The 22,377-nt window shown below is 42.4% G+C and overlaps 1 protein-coding gene across 4 annotated transcripts in view; it reads left to right on the top strand.

The window, feature by feature from the left end:
- Positions 1-22,377, top strand: part of LOC106612419 (endothelin-converting enzyme 2) — an 82,057-nt gene that overhangs the window by 16,915 nt on the left and 42,765 nt on the right. For all 4 annotated transcript variants that reach the window (XM_014213525.2, XM_045724308.1, XM_014213526.2 and 1 more), the window contains 3 exons: positions 13,208-13,294; positions 15,587-15,731; positions 16,021-16,236. In XM_014213525.2, coding sequence (XP_014069000.1) covers positions 13,208-13,294; positions 15,587-15,731; positions 16,021-16,236 — 448 coding nt within the window. The remainder of the gene's footprint in view (positions 1-13,207; positions 13,295-15,586; positions 15,732-16,020; positions 16,237-22,377) is intronic.

The raw sequence follows: 22,377 nt of genomic DNA, 5'->3' as shown, positions 1-22,377 counted from the left end.
TCCCGGTCTCTGGTGATTAAGGAAGATCACCTGACCTCTGATCTCAGCTTTCAAGACGCCTCGAGGGACAGTGAAGAATTCCTGTCACCAGGGTGTGTATCTGTGGACTTCTTTAACTATTCCTGTGGGGACCAGAAGTAAACAAACAAAAATTTGACCAGCTCAAGGTCAAATTCTATTTCTAGAGGGTTTAGGGTTCAAGTTAGAATTAGTGTTAGAACTACATTAAGGTTTAGGAGCTAGGTTAGTGTTAAGGTTAGGTTTTTGGGTTAAGGCTAGGGTTAGGGGTTAGGAAAAATAGGATTTTGAATGGGATTGAATTGTGTGTCCCCCACAAGGTTAGCTGTACAAGACCTGTGTGTGTGGGCGCTGAGTAATCCCCAGATGCAGCACTGACCCTCTCCATTCACAGCTGACAGGGATGAGCATCTGGAAAATGTCACTCACAACTTCCTGAGCAAACTGTGTCAATGTGGATCTGTGTGTGACTATTTTATCATTGTGTGGATGTGTGTGGGACTATATATCCTCTTAGATTTAAAGTCCCCTGTTTTGCAGACCATCAAGGTTCTGGTACCGGTTCAGACTTACATTTTCGCTTATAAACTGGTATTTGGATACCATAGATCGAAATGGCTTGCATTGAGCGATAGCCCTGATTTCTCACGGACACAGGAGTATGTATATTCTGCCTGTGTGAAGCAGGATGTGAAATCTGACACCATTTTAAGCTGGGATGTCCCTCCTAGCATTTCATTCGCTATTCTGACTGTCCATCAACTCCTGTCTGATCCATACATCACACCAACTAACAACGCATATGCCTGGAATCCTTACATCGTAACGCAGCAGGATAGAGTAGTTTCGACACTGTAGCACATTCAGAGATCGATTTGTAGCCAGTAATCAAAAATAATTAATAGATTTTTAACAAATAGAAAGTGCTATGTTTCATAGATGGACAATATTAATATGAGATGAAAGGTGAGTTCCTAACGAGTTCAGGGATCCAAGCTACAGCTCTGTGACATTCACAGCAATGGGGACAGATGTTTTGATCAAGAGGGACCTTTAGAAAATATGCCCGTTTTCTCTAATGCAAAATATATAAATATGTATTTTACAGTTATAAGGCAGGTGAAATCTTATAGTTAGTCATTTAGAAAACAATATAAGTAATTTCAACCCGTATTCAAGCCGTATTTCATATTTGTACTGTGTTCTTGAGCTTGTGTCAAAAGTGACTATACAACAGCAGTTTAATGATTTTTACCAGAAAAGTTAGATTTTCACCTTAGAGTATGCAACATTACTAGTTGTTGTTTATGGCCCTCTCATGATAAATCATTACTTTTGGGGAATACATAGATTACATTTAGTTAAATTTAAGACTTTTGTGACTTCTATTTGTTCCATTTCCCCAGGCAACTTGGCAAGTCACAGTGAAACACAGCTTTAGTATTTGTTTGTGTGTGCGTGTGTGTCTTTACTGTGTGTGTGCTTGAGAGTGATGCTGGTGATTATTTGTGTTTAGTGAGTTGGACCTCGCCCATGTCTCATGGCGTCTGTGTGTCTGAGCACCTACACTCAGGGGAGATCAGGGTCCTGGAGTAAACTGCCCCCTCCCTCCCCTTCTCCCTTTCTTTCTCTCTGTCCCTCTCTATTTCCCCCCTTTCTGTCTGTCTGTCTCTCTCCCTTTTCTCTTTCTTTACTTCTCCCTCTCTCTCCCTTTCTCTCTTTCTGTCTGTCCCTCTCTCTTTCTATACTTCTCTCTTTGTGTCACCCTCTCTCCTCTCTCCCATAGTCCTCCTTATCGCTCTCTCACGCAGTCCCGCAGTCATTTTCTCTTGCTTAGTATTCTAGTCAGCGAGTCCTCATCTCACCCAATCAAAGAAGGTTTTGTTTCTGTGAGAGTATGTGTATAACATGATAACTGTATATGTGTTTATACAACAGAATGTGTATTATCTCTATGCGTGTGTATGTGCCTGCGTGCATGTATGCGTGCCTGCATATGTGTGTGGGGGACTGTGGTGACCTCTGTGGCGATACAGTGGTGAAGTGAGATGGGGGGGGTGTGACTGTATTTCCAGCTCTTGGGGGCAGAAGGCTGAGCTGTGCCAGGGTGAACTCCACCAATGTCGCTTTCCTTCAAAAACACTCCTCAGGAAACCACTTCAAACAATCACATTCCGCACAGTGAAAGTCCCGCACCACTCCTGCAGCTCGGGAAAACCTCTCCCTTCCCTTCACCTCCCTCAGCATGGGTACTCCCTCTCTCTCTCTCTCTCTCTCTCTTCTTCTCCCTCTCTCTGTCGCTCACACACACACACACACACACACACATAAGCAGGCAAGCACGCATGCAGATTCACTCTTACCCATTTATGTACATAGACACACACACACACACACGTGCAGATATACACACAAATACGGAAACCTATACTCTCTGGATCCCGTTTAGGTATAGGTGGAAGAACACCCCGTGGATTTAGCCCCAAGGAGTAGGTGTGTGTGTGTGTGTGTTACACAGTACACGTTTGGACACACCTACTCATTGCAGGGTTTTTATTTACATTGTAGAATAATAGTGAAGACATCATAACTATGAAATAACACATGGAATCATGTAGTAACCAAAAAAGTGTTAAACAAATCAAAATATTTTTAGATTCTTCAAAGTAGCCACCCTTTGCCTTGATGACAGCTTTGCACACTCTTGACCTTCTCTCTTAACAGCTTCATGAGGTAGTCACCTGGAATGCATTTCAATTAACAGGTGTGCCTTGTTAAAAGTTAATTTGTGGAATTTCACATCAAATCACATTTTATTTGTCACATGCGCCGAATACAACAGTGAAGTGCTTACTTACAAGCCCTTAACCAACAATGCAGTTTTAAGAAAAACACAAAAAAGTAAAAGTAACAAATAATTAAAGAGCAGCAGTAAAATAATAATAGCGAGGCTATATACAGGGGGTACAGGTACAGAGTCAATGTGCGGGGGCAGCGGTTAGTCGAGGTAATTGAGGTAATATGTACATGTAGGTAGAGTTATTAAAGTGACTATGCATAGATACTAACAGAGAGTAGCAGCGGCGTAAGGGGGGGGGGCTATGCAAATAGTCTGGGTAGCCATTTGATTAGATGTTCAGGACCTAGACTTGGAACTCCGGTAATGCTTGCTGTGCGGTAGCAGAGAGAACAGTCTATGACTAGGGTGGCTGGAGTCTTTGACAATTTTTAGGGCCTTCCTCTGACACCGCCTGATATAGAGGTCCTGGATGGCAGCAAGCTTGGCCCCAGTGATGTACTGGGCCGTTCACCCTACCTTGCCGTTGGAGGCTGAGCAGTTGCCATACCAGGCAGTGATGCAACCCGTCAGGATGCTCTCGTTGGTGCAGCTGTAGAACCTTTTGAGGATCTGAGGACCCATGCCAAATCTTTTGAGTCTACTGAGGGGGAATAGGTTTTGTCGTGCCCTCTTCACGACTGTCTTGGTGTGCTTGGACCATTTTAGTTTGTTGGTGATGTGGACGCCAAAAGACTTGAAGCTCTCAACCTGTGCCACTACAGCCCCGTCGATGAGAATGAGGTCGTGCTCAGACCTCCTTTTCCTGTAGTCCACAATCATCTCCTTTGTCAGTGATCACGTTGAGGGATAGGTTGTTGTCCTTGCACCACACGGTCAGGTCTCTGACTTCCTCCCTATAGGCTGTCTCGTTGTTGTCAATGATCAGGTTCTACCACTGTTGTCATCGGGAAACTTAATGATGGTGTTGGAGTCGTGCCTGTCCGTGCAGTCATGAGTGAGTAGGGAGTACAGGAGGGGACTGAGCACGCACCCATGAGGGGTTTTCTTTCCTTCTTAATGTGTTGGAGACAATCTGTTGTGTTGTGACAAGGTAGGGGTGGTATACAGACGATTGCCCTATTTGGTAAAAGACCAAAGAGAAACGACAGTCCATTACTTTAAGACATGAAGTTTAGTCAATCCTGAACATTTCGAGAACTTTGAAAGTTTCTTCAAGTGCAGTCGCAAAAACCATCAAATGCTGTGATGAAACTGGCTCTCATGATGACCGCCACAGGAAAGGAAGACCCAGAGTTACCTCTGCTTCAGAGGATAAGTTCATTGGAGTTACCAGCCTCAGAAATTGCAGCCCAAATAAATGCTTTACAGAGTTCAAGTAACAGGCAAATCTCAACATCAACTGTTAAGAGGAGACTGCGTGAATCAGGCCTTCATGGTCGAATTGCTGCAAAGAAACCACTACTAAAGAACACCAATAATAAGAAGAGACTTGCTTGGGTGAAGAGACACGAGCAATGGACATTAGACCAGTGGAAATCTGTCCTTTTGGTCTGATGAGTCCCAATTTGAGATTTTTGGTTCCAACGCATTATCTCTGCATGTGTGGTTCCCACCGTGAAGCATGGAGGAGGAGGTGTGGGGGTGCTTTGCTGGTGACACTGTCAATGATTTATTTAGAATTCAAAGTTCACTTAAACAGCAAGGCTACCACAGCATTCTGTAGCGATATGCCATCCCATCTGGTTTGCGCTTAGTGGGATTATCAATTGTTTTTCAACAAGACAATGACCCAAAACATACATCCAGGCTGTGTAAGAGCTATTTGACCAATAAGGAGAGTGATGGAGTGCTGCATCAGATGACCTGGCCTCCACAATCAACCGACCTCAACCCAATTGAGATGGTTTGGTTTGAGTTGGACCACAGAGTGAAGGAAAAGTAGTGCTCAGCATATGTGGGAACTATTTCAAGACTGGTGGAAAAGCATTCCAGGTGTAGTTGTTTCAGAGAATGCCAAGAGTGTGCAAAGCTGTCATCAAGGCAAAGGGTGGCTACATTGAAGAATCTAAAATATATTTTGATTTGTTTAACACTTTTTTTTGGTTACTACATGATTCCCTATGTGTTATTTCATAGTTTTGATGTCTTCACTACTATTCTACAATGTAGAAAATAATAAAAATTAAGCTAAACCCTTGAATGAGTAGGTGTCCATTTTTGACTGGTACTGAATGTATGTGTGTGAACATTGCAACTCCTAAACGTAACTCTAACCTTTTACCATAGTAATTTGTTGCACATACTCTAACCAATGGAGGCTGCTGATGGGAGGATGGACATTCACTCCATTCCAGCCATTATTATGATCAGTTCTCCCCTCAGCAACTTCCACTGACTCCAATTGTTACCCAGCCCTGCAGTGCAGGCCTCTCTGTGTTGTTCAGCCTAACTTCACTTCACTGAGTTTCGGTTCTGTGTACTGGTTACTCCTCATACACTAGATTAGAATGTTAGTAAGTAAGCCTTGTCCGAGCCAGAATTGCCGTAGGGCATTATATACAACATTCATCTCAGGGAAATTGTCATCAACATTTTACTGCAATAACAAAATATAATAACAATAATTGGCTTTTACAACTTACATTTCTTCTGTATATACTGTACATTCGACTAGTAAGGATCCTGCCTGGCTATCTCCTGTTTCTGCAGCGTGAGGTAGCTTGATATACAAGTATCCCCCACCCCGGACAGGATGCTGGTCTATTACGTAGTTCGGGAAATGTTTAGAAACTGTTTACTTCTCATACAGAGTTCTGGGGATTGTTTCTCAGGTGCTGTCCTACTGGCATCGTTGCGTTCTAATTTCCAGTAAAGCAGCCCCACATGTTCAGCGTCATCCCCGTTCCTCTGACCCCACCTGAACCCTCCAGCTGTTCCCGCAACAGCCTATGCGATTGGCCGCTCCACATTCATGATTCCTATTATAGCCTTGGTGAAAAGACTGCTTGTCTTCCCCGGCCATGGACCCATCCAGAAATAAATGATAATGGTGGTAAAAGTAATCACAAAACAGGATCACTCTTCACTACAAATGGCTGTGGGGATTTACTGCATTTCTTTGTTTGTGTTACTTCCAAAATGCTACCCGACTGTATATCCTACATAGTGTTTTGACCAGACTAGAGGTCGACCGATTAATCAGCATGGCCGATTTTTAATTAGGGCCGATTTCAAGTTTTCATAACAATCGGTAATCGGCATTTTTGGACGCCGATTATGGCCGATTACATTGCACTCCACGAGGAGACTGTGTGGCAGGCTGACCACCTGTTATGTGAGTGCAGCAAGGGGCCAAGGTAAGTTGCTAGCTAGCATTAAACTTATCTTATAAAAAACAATCTTAACATAATCACTAGTTAACTACACATGGTTGATGATATTACTAGTTTAACTAGCTTGTCCTGCGTTGCAAATAATCAATGCGGTGCCTGTTAATTTATCATCGAATCACAGCCTACTTCGCCAAACGGGTGATGATTTAACAAGCGCATTCGCAAAAAAAACACTGTCGTTGCACCGATGTGTACCTAACCATAAACATCAATGCCTTAATTAAAATCAATACACAAGTATATTTTTTTAAACCTGCATATTTAGATAAAATAAATTCATGTTAGCAGGCAATATTAACTAGGGAAATTGTGTCACTTCTCTTGCGTTCTGTGCAAGCAGAGTCAGGGTATATGCAGCAGTTTGGGCTGCCTGGCTCGTTACGAACTGTGTGAAGACCATTTCTTCCTAACAAAGACTGTAATTAATTTTACATAATGATGACATAACATTGAAGGTTGTGCAATGTAACAGCAATATTTAGACTTATGGATGCCACCTGTTCGATAAAATACGGAACGGTTCCGTATTTCACTGAAAGAATAAACATTTTGTTTTCGAAATGATAGTTTCCGGATTTGACCATATTAATGACCTAATGCTCGTTTTTCTGTGTGTTTATTATATTATAATTACGTCTATGATTTGATATTTGATAGAGCAGTCTGACTGCGCAAAGGTAGGCATTCAAACCACACTTTCCTGCGTTTGCCAGCAGCTCTTCGCAATGCTTGAAGCACAGCGCTTTGCACTTTTACTTTATCGCCAACACTGTGTTTTTCCATTATTTAAACCAAATTGAACATGTTTCATTATTTATTTGAGACTAAATAGATTTTATTTATGTATTATATTAAGTTAAATAAAAGTGTTCATTCAGTATTGTTGTAATTGTCATTATTACAAATATAGAAATAAAAATCGTCCGATTAATCGGTATCGGCTTTTTTGGCCCTCCAATAATCGGTATCGATATTGGTGTTGAAAAATCATAATCGGTCGATCTCTATCTATTTAGTGCACTACTTTGACCAGACCCCTATGGGCTCTGGTCAAAGTAGTGCACTAAATAGATAATAGGGTGTAATTTGGTACATAGCCTGGGTCTTATACCAAGTCACAGTTTAAGATGTGATAACAATACACCCACTAGCTAGGGACATGAAGTGTGCTCAGTATCTATAGTATGGGGTTTTGTTTATGGACTCATAGATGAAGTGGCTGTTGGAAGAGACTAAGGTTTACCAGGCATACATCCTTTTCCTAGCTGGGTCGTGATCAGGAGAACGCAGCGTACTGAATATTGTAGATAGAAATTCCATGAGTAGAGCTCACATGATTCCTAGAAAGATAGTCTATTTTGTGGTGATGGCTTTGGATTGGATAGGAGGAAATTAGTGGTGAGGGGGCGTAAAGGAGAGCGGAACATGGTCAATGGGTGTGATGTGGGCAGATGAAAGGAAGATTTTGAGAGTAGCCTATTAGAAAGGTCATACAGTGAGTACTTTGCGTGTGTGTGTGTGTGTGTCTGTTAGTGTGCGTGCGTGTGTCTCAGGGGATTTTCATAAAAGTAATCTACAAGGAACCATTTCTTGATTCAGTTGTACTCTTTTGAGGATGCGAGTGTTGTCAGAGAGAAAGAGGGAGCCAGAGTAAATATCAGTCACCTACTGTGTGTGTGTGTGTGTGTGTGTGTAGAGCCATTCACTGTAGAAAAGGGATGTTAGTCTCTCTGTCAGTGATTATTTTTTTAATTATTATTTTTTTTTTTTACAGATGTCTATCCACAAAGCTAACATCAGTGCCACACTATTACATTTACATCAGGTCAATCAATAGTCGATAGCAGTTGGCTTTAATGGGCTGTCATTGTTGTCTCCTCTGTATTGTAGCCATTGCCTTGGTGCGCATACACACACATACCGTTATCAATAGGCCATCATCGTCACTTTGGAAACCATTGGTTTCCTTAGTAGCCTGAGCCGTTATCAGTTATCAGTTTCCAACAAGAATACTAACCCAGTCTTATCTACAACTCAGTCTCTGTGTCTTATCTACAGCATACACACACCCTCTCGGTGTCTCACACACATGCACATACTCAAATGCAGACATGCACGCATGCACAGAGAGACACATTGTTAGACTTCAGTGCGGCCTTATCAATCATAGTCTGCTGCTGGTAAAACTTATGTGTTATGGCTTTACACCCCCTGCTATATTGTGGATAAAGAGTTACCTGTCTAACAGAACACAGAGGGTGTTCTTTAATGGAAGCCTCTCCAACATAATCCAGGTAGAATCAGGAATTCCCCAAGGCAGCTGTCTAGGCCCTTTGAAAAAAGTAATCTTAACTAATGAATTGTCACTGGCTTTGAGGAAAGCCAGAGTGTGAATGTATGCGGATGACTCAACGCTATGCATGTCAGCTGTATATAGATTTTTCTATTGTGTTATTGACTGTGCTTTTGTTTATCCCATGTAACTCTTTGTTGTTTTTGTGGAACTGCTTTGCTTTTTCTTGGTCAGGTCGCAGTTGTAAATGAGAACTTATTCTCAACTGGCCTACCTGGTTAAATAAATGTGAAAAAATATAAATAATAATAAATAAAAAAAATACCCCACAAGACATGCCACACGAGGTCTCTTCACAGTCCCCAAGTCCAGAACAGACCATGGAAGGCGCACAGTACTAAATAGAGCCATGACTACATGGAACTCTATTCCACATCAAGTAACTCATGCAAGCAGTAAAATTAGATTTAAAAAAAAAAAAAGGATGAAAAAAACCTTATGGAACAGTGGGGACTGTGAAGCAACACAAACATAGGCACAGACACATGCATACACACAGGCACAGACACATGCATACACACAGGCACAGACACATGCATACACACAGGCACAGACACACGCGCACACACACACAATAGCATACGCAGTATACACACACATTAATTTTGTACTGTATATATGTGGTAGTGCTGGAGTATTGGCCGGAGGGCACACGGTCTGTGAATGTATTGTAATGTTTTTTTACATTTAATAAACTGCCTTAATTTTGCTGGACCCCAGGAAGAGTAGCTGGGGGATCCATAATAGACAGACAGACAGACAGACAGACGCACCACTAGTACACTCTGTATTGCGGTTCCCCCTATGTTAGTCATGTATTGGTTCCCTTCAGCCACCCACCACACCAGCATCATACAATTAATTCCTCCCTCCCTGACAGCCTTCTGCTTTATGATTCGAACTTATCTTCCTGTCGCATTCCTTGTTAAACTGGTGAGAAGGGTCTGCTGGGAGGCAGACTGTGGGAAGGGGAGCAAGGGAGGAACATCATCAGGTGGGGACCATTGTGAGAATATCTACAGACAGTGTGTGTGTGTGTGTGTGTGTGTGTGTGACTGGTTCTGGTGAGGAACTATTGTTGTTTTATGTCTCTTTAAGCTAGTGTGCTCCCCTTAGTTTGTTTTGTCTTGTTATACACGGGTTTGGGATTTGTTGTTTTTGTTTACGTGTTGTTTTTAGAGGAGATTATTTAGAGGTGATGGGGTTCACTAGCTGGGGACATCCAGAACAATGTTAGGCAGAGGAAGATGTTCTGTGTGTGTGTGTGTGTGTGTGTGTGTGTGTGAGAGAGAGAGAGGGGGGGAGCATGTCTAAGGAAAAACTTACTAAGCAGAAGGTTCTCGTGTTGATTCATCGTCATGTGACAGTACAGTATGATTACGGTGTGAAACTAACAGACATAGATGATCAGATGCCTAGGAATAGCTCTTCTCGGAAAAGTAGAAATGTCCCCTAGAAAAACCGACACAGGTGAGAGGGAGAGAAAGAAAAAAGAGGATATGGGGCGTAACATGTCTGGTGAATCAGTGTAATATCCCAGGGGGCAAAACCAGTTGCAGTGACATTTTTTATGACGTCATCTGTTGGATTGGATACTAGTTGTATAAGAACATTTTGTTAACATCTTTTTCTGGTTTTATGACCTGATAGCAACCATAATGTCTTTCCCATCCCATGTTGTTTATACGGTTTCTTTTCAACCAGAAAATGTTGTCATAAAGACGTCGCGTTCCAAATTCTGCCAGCTGGACTGGTTCTTACAGGGAAGTGTTTTCAAACTGCCTTCTGAAGGGACACGTTGTGCTTATGTCAGTGTGCTCTTTCTGAGCCTTGTCGATGAGTAATGTTCTCATGGAGACATTGGCCCATTACGACCCTCCCCACTGTAGGATCTAAAAGGGTTGGAAGTTGGAACAGGTCACAGATGGAACCTAACATTTACCTTTAGAGAGATAGATGAGTCGGGAAGTTCATTGTTTGGAATGTCATCCCCGAGCTCGTCTTCCATACAAGCCAGTGTAGCATGAGGGCATTCTTAGACTTGGTTTCATACAGAGACTGTTATGGAGTTATCTGTGTGATGAGGAGAGTGCTTTTAACTGGCTGAGGTATGTGGTATGTTAAGGACTTTGGTGTGGAGCGCGCTGGTGTTTCTATGCAACTATGTTTCTATTCACAGAAGACAGTTAATGTATTTGAGGGAAGGTAGAAGCACTGATTCTAATGAAGGTTAACGCAACATAATAATTCCATGCTGAGCATTCGAAAATAAACACATTCATTAGACCAGCGCATTAGACCATTCTACACATTTAAATAAATAGAATGGCAGTAAAACAGTTATGCTATGTGTTTGCTGAGTAGTTAGCTGAAATACACTACGATTATGTTTTATTTTCTACTTTGATGGCGAACTTTCTGTATGGCTACCATTCACTCCGTCATTTTCGCTCTGGCGCTGGTCCAATGAATTTGTTTCATTTTGAACACTTCTGCTTTGAATTATTACGTTGTCTTAACTTTTGTTGTTTTTAACCTAACCATGCATTTTTTAATTTTAATTAAGCAGGTAGGCTAGTTGAGAACAAGTTCTCATTTGCAACTGCGACCTGCCCAAGATAAAGCATAGCAATTCGACACATACAACAACACAGAGTTACACATGGAATTAACAAAACATAGTCAATAATACAGTAGAAAAAAGAAAACAAAAAAAGTCTATATACAGTGAGTGCAAATGAGGTAAGATAAGGGAGTTAAGGCAATAAATAGGCCATGGTGGCAAGTAATAACAATATAGCAATTAAACACTGGAATGGTAGATGTGCAGAAGATGAATGTGCAAGTAGAGATACTGGGGTGCAAAGGAGCAAAATAAATAAATAAATAAATAAATAAATACAGTATGGGGATGAGGTAGATAGATGGGCTGTTTACAGATGTGCTATGAACAGGTGCAGTGACCTGTGAGCTGCTCTGACAGCTGGTGCTTAAAGCTAGTGAGGGAGATATGAGTCTCCAGTGATTTTTGCAGTTCGTTCCAGTCATTGACAGCAGAGAACTGAAAGGAAAGGCGACCAAAGGAGGAATTGGCTTTGGGGGTGACCAATGAGATATACCTGCTGGAGCGCGTGCTACGAGTGGGTGCTGCTATGGTGACCAGTGAGCTGAGATAAGGCGGGGCTTTACCTAGCAGAGACTTGTAGATAACCTGTAGCCAGTGGGTTTGGCGACGAGTATGAAGCGAAAGCCAACCAACGAGAGTGTACAGGTCGCAGTGGTGGGTAATATATGGGGCTTTGGTGTTGGAGGCTATTTTATAGATGACATTGCCGAAGTCGAGGATCGGTAGGATGGTCAGTTTGACGAGGGTATGTTTGGCAGCATGAGTGAAGGATGCTTTGTTGCGATATAGGAAGCCGATTCTAGATTTCATTTTGGATTGGAGATACTTAATGTGAGTCTGGAAGGAGAGTTTACAGTCTAACCATACACCCAGGTATTTGTAGTTGTCCACATATTCTAAGTCAGAGCCGTCCAGAGTAGTGATGCTGGACGGGCGGGTAGGTGCGGGCAGTGATCGGTTTGTTAGCATGCATTTAGTTTTACTTGCTTTTAAGAGCAGTTGGAGGCCACGGAAGGAGAGTTGTATGGCATTGAAGCTCGTCTGGAGGTTAATTAGGACATTGTCCAAAGAGGGGCCAGAAGTATACAGAATGGTGTCGTCTGTGTAAAGGTGGATCAGAGAATCACCAGCAGAAAGAGCGACATCATTGATGTTTACAGAGAAGAGAGTCGGCCTGAGATATGAACCCTGTGGTACCCCCATAGACACTGGCAGAGGTCCGGACAACAGGCCCTCCAATTTGACACACGGAACTCTATCAGAGAAGTAGTTGGTAAACCAGGCGAGGCAATCATTTGAGAAACCAAGGCTGTCGAGGACGTTATTTAGATTTGCCTATGTAAATCAAACATTACTGTAGTTATCCATTGTTAAATGAACACTGTGTGTGTGTCAGTGCTTGTGCGTGTGGTATGTTATAACCTGAGAAGGCACAAGGATTGGGATCCATCCCCTGACGCTCCTGTATTTAGTCTGCTGCTCTGTTCTGAGTGGGGGGTGTCTGGCTCAGCTTAGGGGCCACTCATAAGAGGGCCATGTTACAAAGAACCGGGAAGTCACTAGATGACCATGCTACAGAGGATGTAGTAGTCACATGATGATCATTTTCCAAAGACAGAAATGGCTATCATCAGAAAGTTTCACCAAACACATCAAGATCAGGACATACAAACACATACTCTTGTGTTCTGTTTTCCATCACTAAACACACACACACACACACACACCTTAGTGTGCGAAGAGGGGGTAATGCAGTGTGACGGAATGGCAGGGATGAGAAACCGCAGGGGGATCTCTCTCCTTTTTCCATTCTTCTCCCTCTCTCTCATGGGTGGCCTGGTTGTTTTCACTAATACATTCCTTCATTCCAAGTTGGTACTGATATGAAGTCCTGTCACTTCACTGCTTCACTGCACTGCTTTCTCTCTGCACTGCTTACTCTCTTTCTCTTGTTTTTTTTATTTCTCTCCTATTATTTCTGATGCTAACTCTCTTTTCTTCTTTTCTTCCCCATGCAGATGTCCAGCTACAAGCGCGCAACGTTTGAGGAGGAGGAGGTGGCAGACAACCCAGCCGATGGGGGCATGTCTCCGGACAGTGTGGAGGTCAGTCTGAGCTCATTGGTTGATGTGTGGGGGTCAGAGGTGATGAAATGAAAATGGAGAAGCCACACAATGTCAGTGTGTTATTATAGGACTAGGGTGAATTTGACTTGTACGCCGATCATGGGTCAGTTTTTCATTTTCCCCACTAATGGTTAAGGTACCTAGGGGAAACTTCACCCGGAGCATTATTACACAGAATCTGGGCTTAAACTCCTGTTAGATTAGCCCAACAATGAGAAACAGAAAATACTTAATGAAAGTATGATGTTATGTGGGAAACCATAAAAAAGGAAGACTAGAAAAGGGAAAATAGTTGGAAAATATCGTTTTTTTGTGTGGACAATGGATTTGTCATGTCCGTCTCTTGCTTTCTCTTGAATGTGGTCCTTGAAATGTCATTGTAAACAGTCAGAACTAAGTGTCATCATATATACACCCAGTGACACATAGATGTACAGTACTGATTTTAAAGAGGACATTATTGTCTGAGGAAAAGTGTGTAGAAGGTTCAGTTGATTATCACTGCAGATAAACAGTAGTAGCACCTTTAGACATGTAATGTGTGCAGAGCCTGTGGTCCAGCGGTAACGCTCCTGGCTAGTAACAGAGATTGACATTAAGGGTTGCCTTATTGCCTGTAGCAATTGAACTGAGCAAGTTGAGCCTGCTCTGTGGTTGCCCCATTGGGCAGGTAATAAAACAAGTTAAAACCAAACGGCAAAGAATTCCAATAGCCTAAAACTGACATTTCTGGTTCCTCCTCATTGTTTAATTGAAACAATTTATAGCATCTATGGAAGTTGGGAAAGTTGAGTCTGCTCTGAGAATTGTTTTACTGATAACAACCAAAATACAAATAATTCCAAAACATTAAGAACACCTGCTCTTTCCATGACATAGACTGACCAGGTGAATCAAGGTGAAAGCTATGATCCCTTATTTATGTCGCTTGTTAAATCCTCTTCAATCCGTGTAGATAAAGGGGAGGAGACAGGTTAAAGAAGGATTTTTAAGCCTTCAGACAATTGAGACATGGATTGTGTAACCCAATATTAGGAATGCGGTGTTAATGTTTGGTATATTCAGTGTATATGTCACTCCTGGGCGTAAATAGCTCATTTACATTTTCAGGCAAGTGATCATAATGTTCGTGCAACCAAAAAATACTCCTGGCTTATCCGATTAGGAAGTGTCTTTCAGACTTTAATGTCAGTCTCTGAGTCACATACTGTATACTACTCCCATTTTAAATTGACATTTTAGTAATTTAGTAGACGCTCTTATCCAGAGCAGCTTACAGTTAGTGCATTCATCTTAAGACGGCTAGGTTATCAGAACTCGGGATAAGACCCAGATGCAGACAGCTAGAATCACAGATGGTTATTGACCCAAACAGGGGCAGGCAAAAGACAGGTCAAGGGCAGGCAGAGGTCCGTAATCCAGGGCAGAGTCAGTAAGGTACAGAACGGCAGGCAGGCTTGGGGTCAGGGCAGGCAGAATAGTCAGAACCGGGGAAACTAGTAAACAGAAATTTGAGAAAACAGGAAAATGGGAAACACGCTGGTAAGACCTGACAAGACAAGACGAACTAGCAACAGACAAACCGAGAACACAGATATAAATGCAAAGGATATAATGGGGAAGATGGGGAAACACCTGGGGGGGTGGAGATGAGAACAAAGACAGGTGAAACCGATCAGGGTGTGACATAGGTGGGACAACTACATATCTCAGTTATAGGAAGTTAATTGTTCCTCAATAAAGTAGCTATCAGCAAAGTTAGTGCTAGTAATTTCGTATTTATTTTTAATCCCCACCCGAGACCGGGGTTCAACCCCCACATCCACCCTTACTAAGTGCAAAGCAATGTCATTGTTTACATTTTTTTAAACTACACTAAATTGATACTTCATAGTAGTGCTTCGTGACAGAGTGAATGCCAAATCGAGAGCTGGCCAGTGATCATGCGAAATTGGGTTCTCGGTTCCGAGATTAACTTCATAGTGGTATTTCATTCATTAGAAAGTCACTCGGAAATAGGAATGGAGGCTTAAAATGTATATATATTTTTTTTATATATTCAGGCAGGTGGGAAAAAACTGTAGGAAGGGTGGACACAGGAATCAAACCCCGGTCTCCAATGGGGAGATTTGTATATGTGACATGTGCAGGGAGTGTTAGAACTCCACCACAGCTCTGCATGAATGGAGGCCCTCTTGACTATGTCTGTGGTTCTTGTGATGTCATCCCATCCCATCCTCTCTCCTGTCTCTGACTCATGTATTTCCACAGGTTGGCTTCCGGAAGGGCGGCATCCAGCTCCTCAGTCCCCTGGGCAGGAGGACGCAGATGGAGGTGGTGCTGGCTGGCGTGCTGCTCGCCTCTCTCCTCGCCCTGTTCGGATGTGCCGTCACACTGGGCATACGCTACAACAAAGGTGAGAGGCTTTTGGTTACACGCACTCACGCACACATGCAAATACACACTCACACATAAGCACACACACACAGGGGTTACGTCTTTATAATATGTTATGGTCTCTCTGTGTATCAACATTTCAACTGGCTGGTGTTTAGCAGTATCGTTATGAATGATTATTAAGACATGGTGTCATACATGCTTGTGACAAAAGTCTTGTGACAATGCATTATAATAACATCATGAAGCATTATACCAGCAGGCTTTATAAAGCATTACAGAAATCTGTTTTTCTACCTTGACACCAGACCCAGCGCGGAGCCTGTGTCTGACCGAGGCCTGTATTACGGTGGCCAGTAAGATCGTAGAGGCCCTGGACCGCAGCGCCGACCCCTGCCAAGACTTCTACCAGTATGCCTGCGGGGGCTGGGTCCGCAAGAACCCCCTCCCTGATGGACGCTCTCGCTGGAGCACCTTTAACAGCATCTGGGACCAGAACCAGGCTGTCCTTAAACACCTGCTGGGTGAGTTGGAACCAAACACATGTACACAATACACACATGCACAGACATACTGTATTACCATATCAAAATATGGAAGTCATCTGCTGATTAGGGATACAATTTGGTGACAGTTGAGTGTCTAAATGTGTCTGAACAGCATTGTTGTCTGAAAAGCATCGAAACAATGTTTTGTACTGATGGGAAATGAAGGTGTTGTAATGTAAAAGATAAATGCGAACTTCATCATCTAAACATCTCACAGAAAACATCCACAGCCAAACTCATTTCATAAACCAGTCAAAATAGCAGGTTGTGGACAAAAACCAAAACGTAAGTTAGCGACCTAACAGCTAGACTTGTTTATAATGTACCACATCTCTGGTGAGCACAAGGAAATGTAATATTGTTTCGAAAAGAGGTAAGCTAACAGCAGATATGTTCTTTATGATGGCAACCATGTTTGTTTATGTTTGACAAGCGAAAACTCCCTAATCCCAGAATGCCATTCACTATAAGATGCAAATAAACAAAGTCGAAGTTGAAGAAGGCAGCGCCCATTGCCCGAAAAATATGAACTTAGTTTGGCTACTTTTCAGCACATTACAAATCTTAGATTTACTTGTTACATTGTAGACAAGAACTGGAGCACATGACTTGACAAGTCATTTACAGTTTTTGACAAATCACAAAGCAAATAAAACGTTATTACCTCAAAGATCATCACCCCACATACAAGCCTACTGCATAGCCTAACCATAGCGCGAAAGCTAAACAGGGTTGCCAGATTTGGTGACACTATTTTAGGGGAGTTTGTGGGGGATTTCAAGTCCATGGGGGGAGGTATCGTGGGGGGATATAATGCAGAAAATATTACTATATGTCACGTCCTGACCAGTAAAAGGGGTTATTTGTTATTGTAGTTTGGTCATGGGGTGTTTTTCTGTGTGTTTTGGGGCATTCTATGTCCTTTTTTCTATGTTTTTGTATTTCTTTGTTTTCGCCTGGTATGGCTCTAAATCAGGGACAGCTGTACATCGTTGTCGCTGATTGGGAGTCATACTTAGGTAGCCTGTTTTCCTTTGGGTTTTGTGGGTGGTTAATTTCTGTTTAGTGTGTTAGGATACCTGACAGGACTGTTTGGCTGTCGTTTGTGTTTTCTTTGTGAAGTGCCTTTTTTCATCCAAAATAAAAGATGAACAAATTCCACGCTGCACCTTGGTCCTCTTCTTCCAAAGACAGCCGCTACACTATAATAGAGGATTTATCAATAAATGGGGGGCAAACACAGGAAAAGTTTATAAGCTAAATAAAAATAAAACCCCTGGAAAGGGGGACTGAGCTGTCAACCCTGAGTAACGATAGTTAGAATTTAAGTCAGTTGAGTGAACCATCCCTTCACCTCGTTTTGTTAAAACATATTTGGTCTAATAAATGTTTACATGACAACCAGAATGCATTGTATGACGTCAACAAACATAGCTGGAATTTAGCTTAGCGAACCATCAAACAGGCAAAGTGTCAACACAGGACTAAGATCCGGCTCCGCCGCTCATCGGATGTGGCAGGGCTTGCAAACCATTAGACTACCAAGGGAAGCACAGCCGAGAGCAGCCCAGTGACACGAACCTACCAGACGAGCTAAACCACTTCTATGCTCGCTTCGAGGCAAATAACACTGAGACATGCATGAGAGCTGTTTCGGACGACTGTGTGATCACACTCTCTGCAACCGATGTGAGTAAGACCTTTATACAGGTCAACATTTTACAAGGCCGCAGGGCCAGACGGTTTACCAGGACGTGTACTGCGAGCATGCGCTGACCAACTGGCAAGTGTCTTCACTGACATTTTCAACCTCTCCCTGTCCGAGTCTGTAATACCAACATGTTTTAAGCAGACCACCATAGTCCCTGTGCCCAAGAACACTAAGGTAACCTGTCGCAATAACTACCGACCCATAGCACTTACGTCTGTAGCCATGAAGTGCTTTGAAAAGCTAGTCATGGCACACATCAACACCATTATCCCAGAAACAGATCCACAGATGATGCAATCTCTATTGCACTCCACACTGCCCTTTCCCACCTGGACAAAAGGAACACCTATGTGAGAATGCTATTCATTGACTACAGCTCAGCGTTCAACACCATAGTGCCCTCAAACTCATCAATAAGCTAAGGACCGTGGGACCAAACACCTCCCTCTGCAACTGGATCCTGGACTTCCTGACAGGCTGCCCCCAGGTGGTAAGGGTAAGTAACAACACATCCGCCATGCTGATCCTCAACACAGGGGCCCCTCAGCATTACATGCTCAGTTCTTTCCTGTACTCCCACGACTCCAATACCATCATTAAGTTTGCCGATGACACAACAGTGGTAGGCCTGATCACTGACAATGACAAGACCGCCTGTAGGGAGGAGGTTAGAGACCTGTCCGTGTGGTGCCAGGACAACAACCTCTCCCACAACGTCATCAAGAAAAAGGAGATGATTGTGGACTACAGGAAAATGAGGACCGAGCACGCCCCCATTCTCATCGACGGGGCTGTATTAGAGCAGGTTAAGAGCTTCAAGTTCCTTGGTGTCCACATCACCAACAAACTAACATGGTCCAAGCACACCAAGACAGTTGTGAAGAGGGCACGACCAAACCTATTCCCCCTCAGGAAACTGAAAAGATTTGGCATGGGTCCTTAGATCCTCAAAAGGTTCTACAGCTGCACTGTCGAGAGCATTCTGACTGGTTGCATCAGTGCCTGGTATGGCAACTGCTCGGCCTCCGACCGCAAGGCACTACAGAGGGTAGTGTGTACGGCCGAAGCTTCCTGCCATCCAGGACCTCTATACAAGGCCGTGTCAGAGGAAGGCCCTAAAAAGTGTCAAAGAATCCAGCAACCCAAGTCATAGACTGTTCTCTCTGCTACCACACGGCAAGCGGTACCAGAGCTTGGTACCGTAAGTCTAGGTTCAAGAGGCTTCTAAACAGCTTCTACCCCCAAGCCATAAGACTCCTGAACATCTAATCAAATTGCTACCCAGACTATTTGTATTGCCCCCCCCCCCTCCCCCCTCCCCTTTACGCTTCTGCTACTCTCTGTTATTATCTATACATAGTCACTTTAATAACTCTACATTCATGTACATATTACCTCAATTCATTTGTCAGTATCAGCAGATTAGACCTACCCTGTAATTTTTGTAGTATGCCTATTATTAAGAATTCTGATGATGATTCCATACACGTAATACGTCATAGAATTGCATGAAATGTGATTATAAAAGGCATATTTTTTTCCAGGATCCTCTTAAAGCTGCTACCCCAAACATGGAACTCACGGAACGCCTCTGTTGTGTAGCCTATTTCATTATGTTTTTTTAGTGTTTGTCTCGGACAGTAAAGTTTCAAGTTTTAATGTCACATGCGCAAGTACAGTGAAATGCCTTTCTTTCAAACTCAGAAGGCAACAATGCAATAATCAATAACAATATATTACTTGAAAAAAACACATGAGAAATAAGAAATATGAAATGCACAATAAAGTAAGTAAGCATACCATATACAGGAAATAGTCCTTTCCAATACCATATTTACATGTACAGGGATACTGGAGTGATGGAGGTAGGGGTAAGGGGGACTAGGCAACAGGATATAAGATAAACATAGTAGCAAGAGCTTGCATGTGAGTGGGTGTGCAGGTGTGTAGAGTCAGTATAACTGTATGTGCATATTATGTGTGAGTGAGAAATTTATGGAGTGTGTTTGTGTATGTTGGAGTGACAGTGTATGTGAGTGTGTAGGGCCATGTGAGAGTGCATAGCGAGAGTGCAAATTTAGAAATTAAAGGTCAATAAAGATACAAGGTAATCTCGGTCAGTGTAGCTATTTTGTTAGCTATTTATCAGTCGTATTGCTTGGGGATAGAAGCTGTTCAAGAGCCTGTTGGTGTCAGACTTGATGCACTGGTACCGGTGGTGATTTTAGCATGTAAATGTTGGTGAGACAAACTCCCCCAATTTTTGAGGGGATTAATGCCAGCAAAGTCACTAAACAACACAACACTAAACAATACATTCATTCCACTATAACGGTGACAAACGGTGCCCACAAACTGTTTGGGCCTACATAAAGCTGTCCCAACAGCAGAGCTTTCTATTCAGCACCATGGAGTGAATCCTACACCTCAGCGGAGCCTTGTCTTGCAGTGAAACAGTTCATTCAGCCTCATGTACTGCCTTAAAAAAATATATAGCTGATATGGTTGACTTGCTTAAACAAATGTGGTTTCGACACAATTGAGAAGTACAAATTATGGCATAAGGGAACGGCGAGCGGATAAGAGGCACTCCTTAACCTCTATGGGCGTCCCACCTAATCAACAGCCAGTGTAATCCCGTGGCGCGTTATTCAAATACCTCAAAAATGCAAAAAACTTCCATTTTTCAAACATATGACTATTTTACACCATTTTAAAGACAAGACTCTCGTTAATCTAACCACACTGTCCGATTTCAAAAAGGCTTTACAACGAAAGCAAAACATTAGATTATGTCAGCAGAGTACCCAGCCAGAAATAATCAGACACCCATTTTTCAAGCTAGCATATAGTGTCACATAAACCCAAACCACAGCTAAATGTAGCACTAACCTTTGATGATCTTCATCAGATGACAACCCTAGGACATTATGTTATACAATACATGCATGTTTTGTTCAATCAAGTTCATATTTATATCAAAAACCAGCTTTTCACATTAGCATGTGACTAGCATGTGACTAGCATTCCCACCGAACACTGCCGGTGAATTTACTAAATTACTCACGATAAACGTTCACAAAAAGCATAACAATTATTTTAAGAATTATAGATACAGAACTCCTCTATGCACTCGATATGTCCGATTTTTAAAATAGCTTTTCGGTGAAAGCACATTTTGCAATATTCTCAGTAGATAGCCCGGCATCACAGGGCTAGCTATTTAGACACCCAGCAAGTTTAGCACTCACCAAAGTCAGATTTACTATAAGAAAAATGTTATTACCTTTGCTGTCTTCATCAGAATGCACTCCCAGGACTTCTACTTCAATAACAAATGTTGGTTTGGTCCCAAATAATCCATTGTTATATCCAAATAGCGGCGTTTTGTTTGTGCGTTCAAGACACTATCCGAAAGGGTAAATAAGGGTGACGAGCATGGCGCAATTCGTGACAAAAAATTCGAAGCATGTCAACCGCTGTTTAAAATCAATTTTTATGCCATTTTTCTCATAAAAAAGCGATAATATTCCGACCGGGAATCTGCGTTTAGGTAAACAGACGAAAGAAAATAAAGCATGGGGTCGACTCGGGCACGCGCCTAAGCCCATAGTACTCTGATCGGCCACTTGCCAAAAGCGATAATGTGTTTCAGCCAGAGGCTGCCTCGATATCGTTCAGCTTTTTCCCGGGCTCTGAGAGCCTATGGGAGCCGTAGGAAGTGTCACGTTATAGGAAAGATCCTCAGTGGAATCGCGTGACGCGAAATACAAATACCTCAAAAATGCTATAACTTAAATTTCCCAAACATATGACTATTTTACACCATTTGAAAGATAAGACTCTCGTTAATCCAACCACGTTGTCCGATATCAAAAAGGCTTTACAGCGAAAGCAAAACATTAGATTATGTCAGGAGAGTACCCTGCCAAAAATAATCACACGCTATTTTCAAAAGAAAGCATATAATCACAAAAACCAAAACCACAGCTAAATGCAGCACTAACCTTTGATGATCTTCATCAGATGACACTCCTAGGACATTATGTTAGGACATTATACATGCATGTTTTGTTCAATCAAGTTCATATTTATATCAAAAACCAGCTTTTTACGTTAGCATGTGATGTTCAGAACAAGCATACCCACCGCAAACTTCCGGTGAATTTACTAAATTACTCATGATAAACGTTGACAAAATACATAATTATTTAAAGAATTATAGATACAGAACTCCTTTACGCAATCGCGGTGTCAGATTTTAAAATAGCTTTTCAGCGAAAGCACATTTTGCAATATTCTGAGTACATAGCTCGGCCATCACGGCTAGCTATTTTGACACCCACCAAGTTTGGGGCTCACCAAACTCAGAATTACTATTAGAAAAATTGGATTACCTTTTCTGT

Source organism: Salmo salar, chromosome ssa09 (genome assembly GCF_905237065.1).
Source record: "Salmo salar chromosome ssa09, Ssal_v3.1, whole genome shotgun sequence".
NCBI lineage: Eukaryota > Metazoa > Chordata > Actinopteri > Salmoniformes > Salmonidae > Salmo > Salmo salar.
This window is presented reverse-complemented; position numbering and strand designations above follow the sequence as displayed.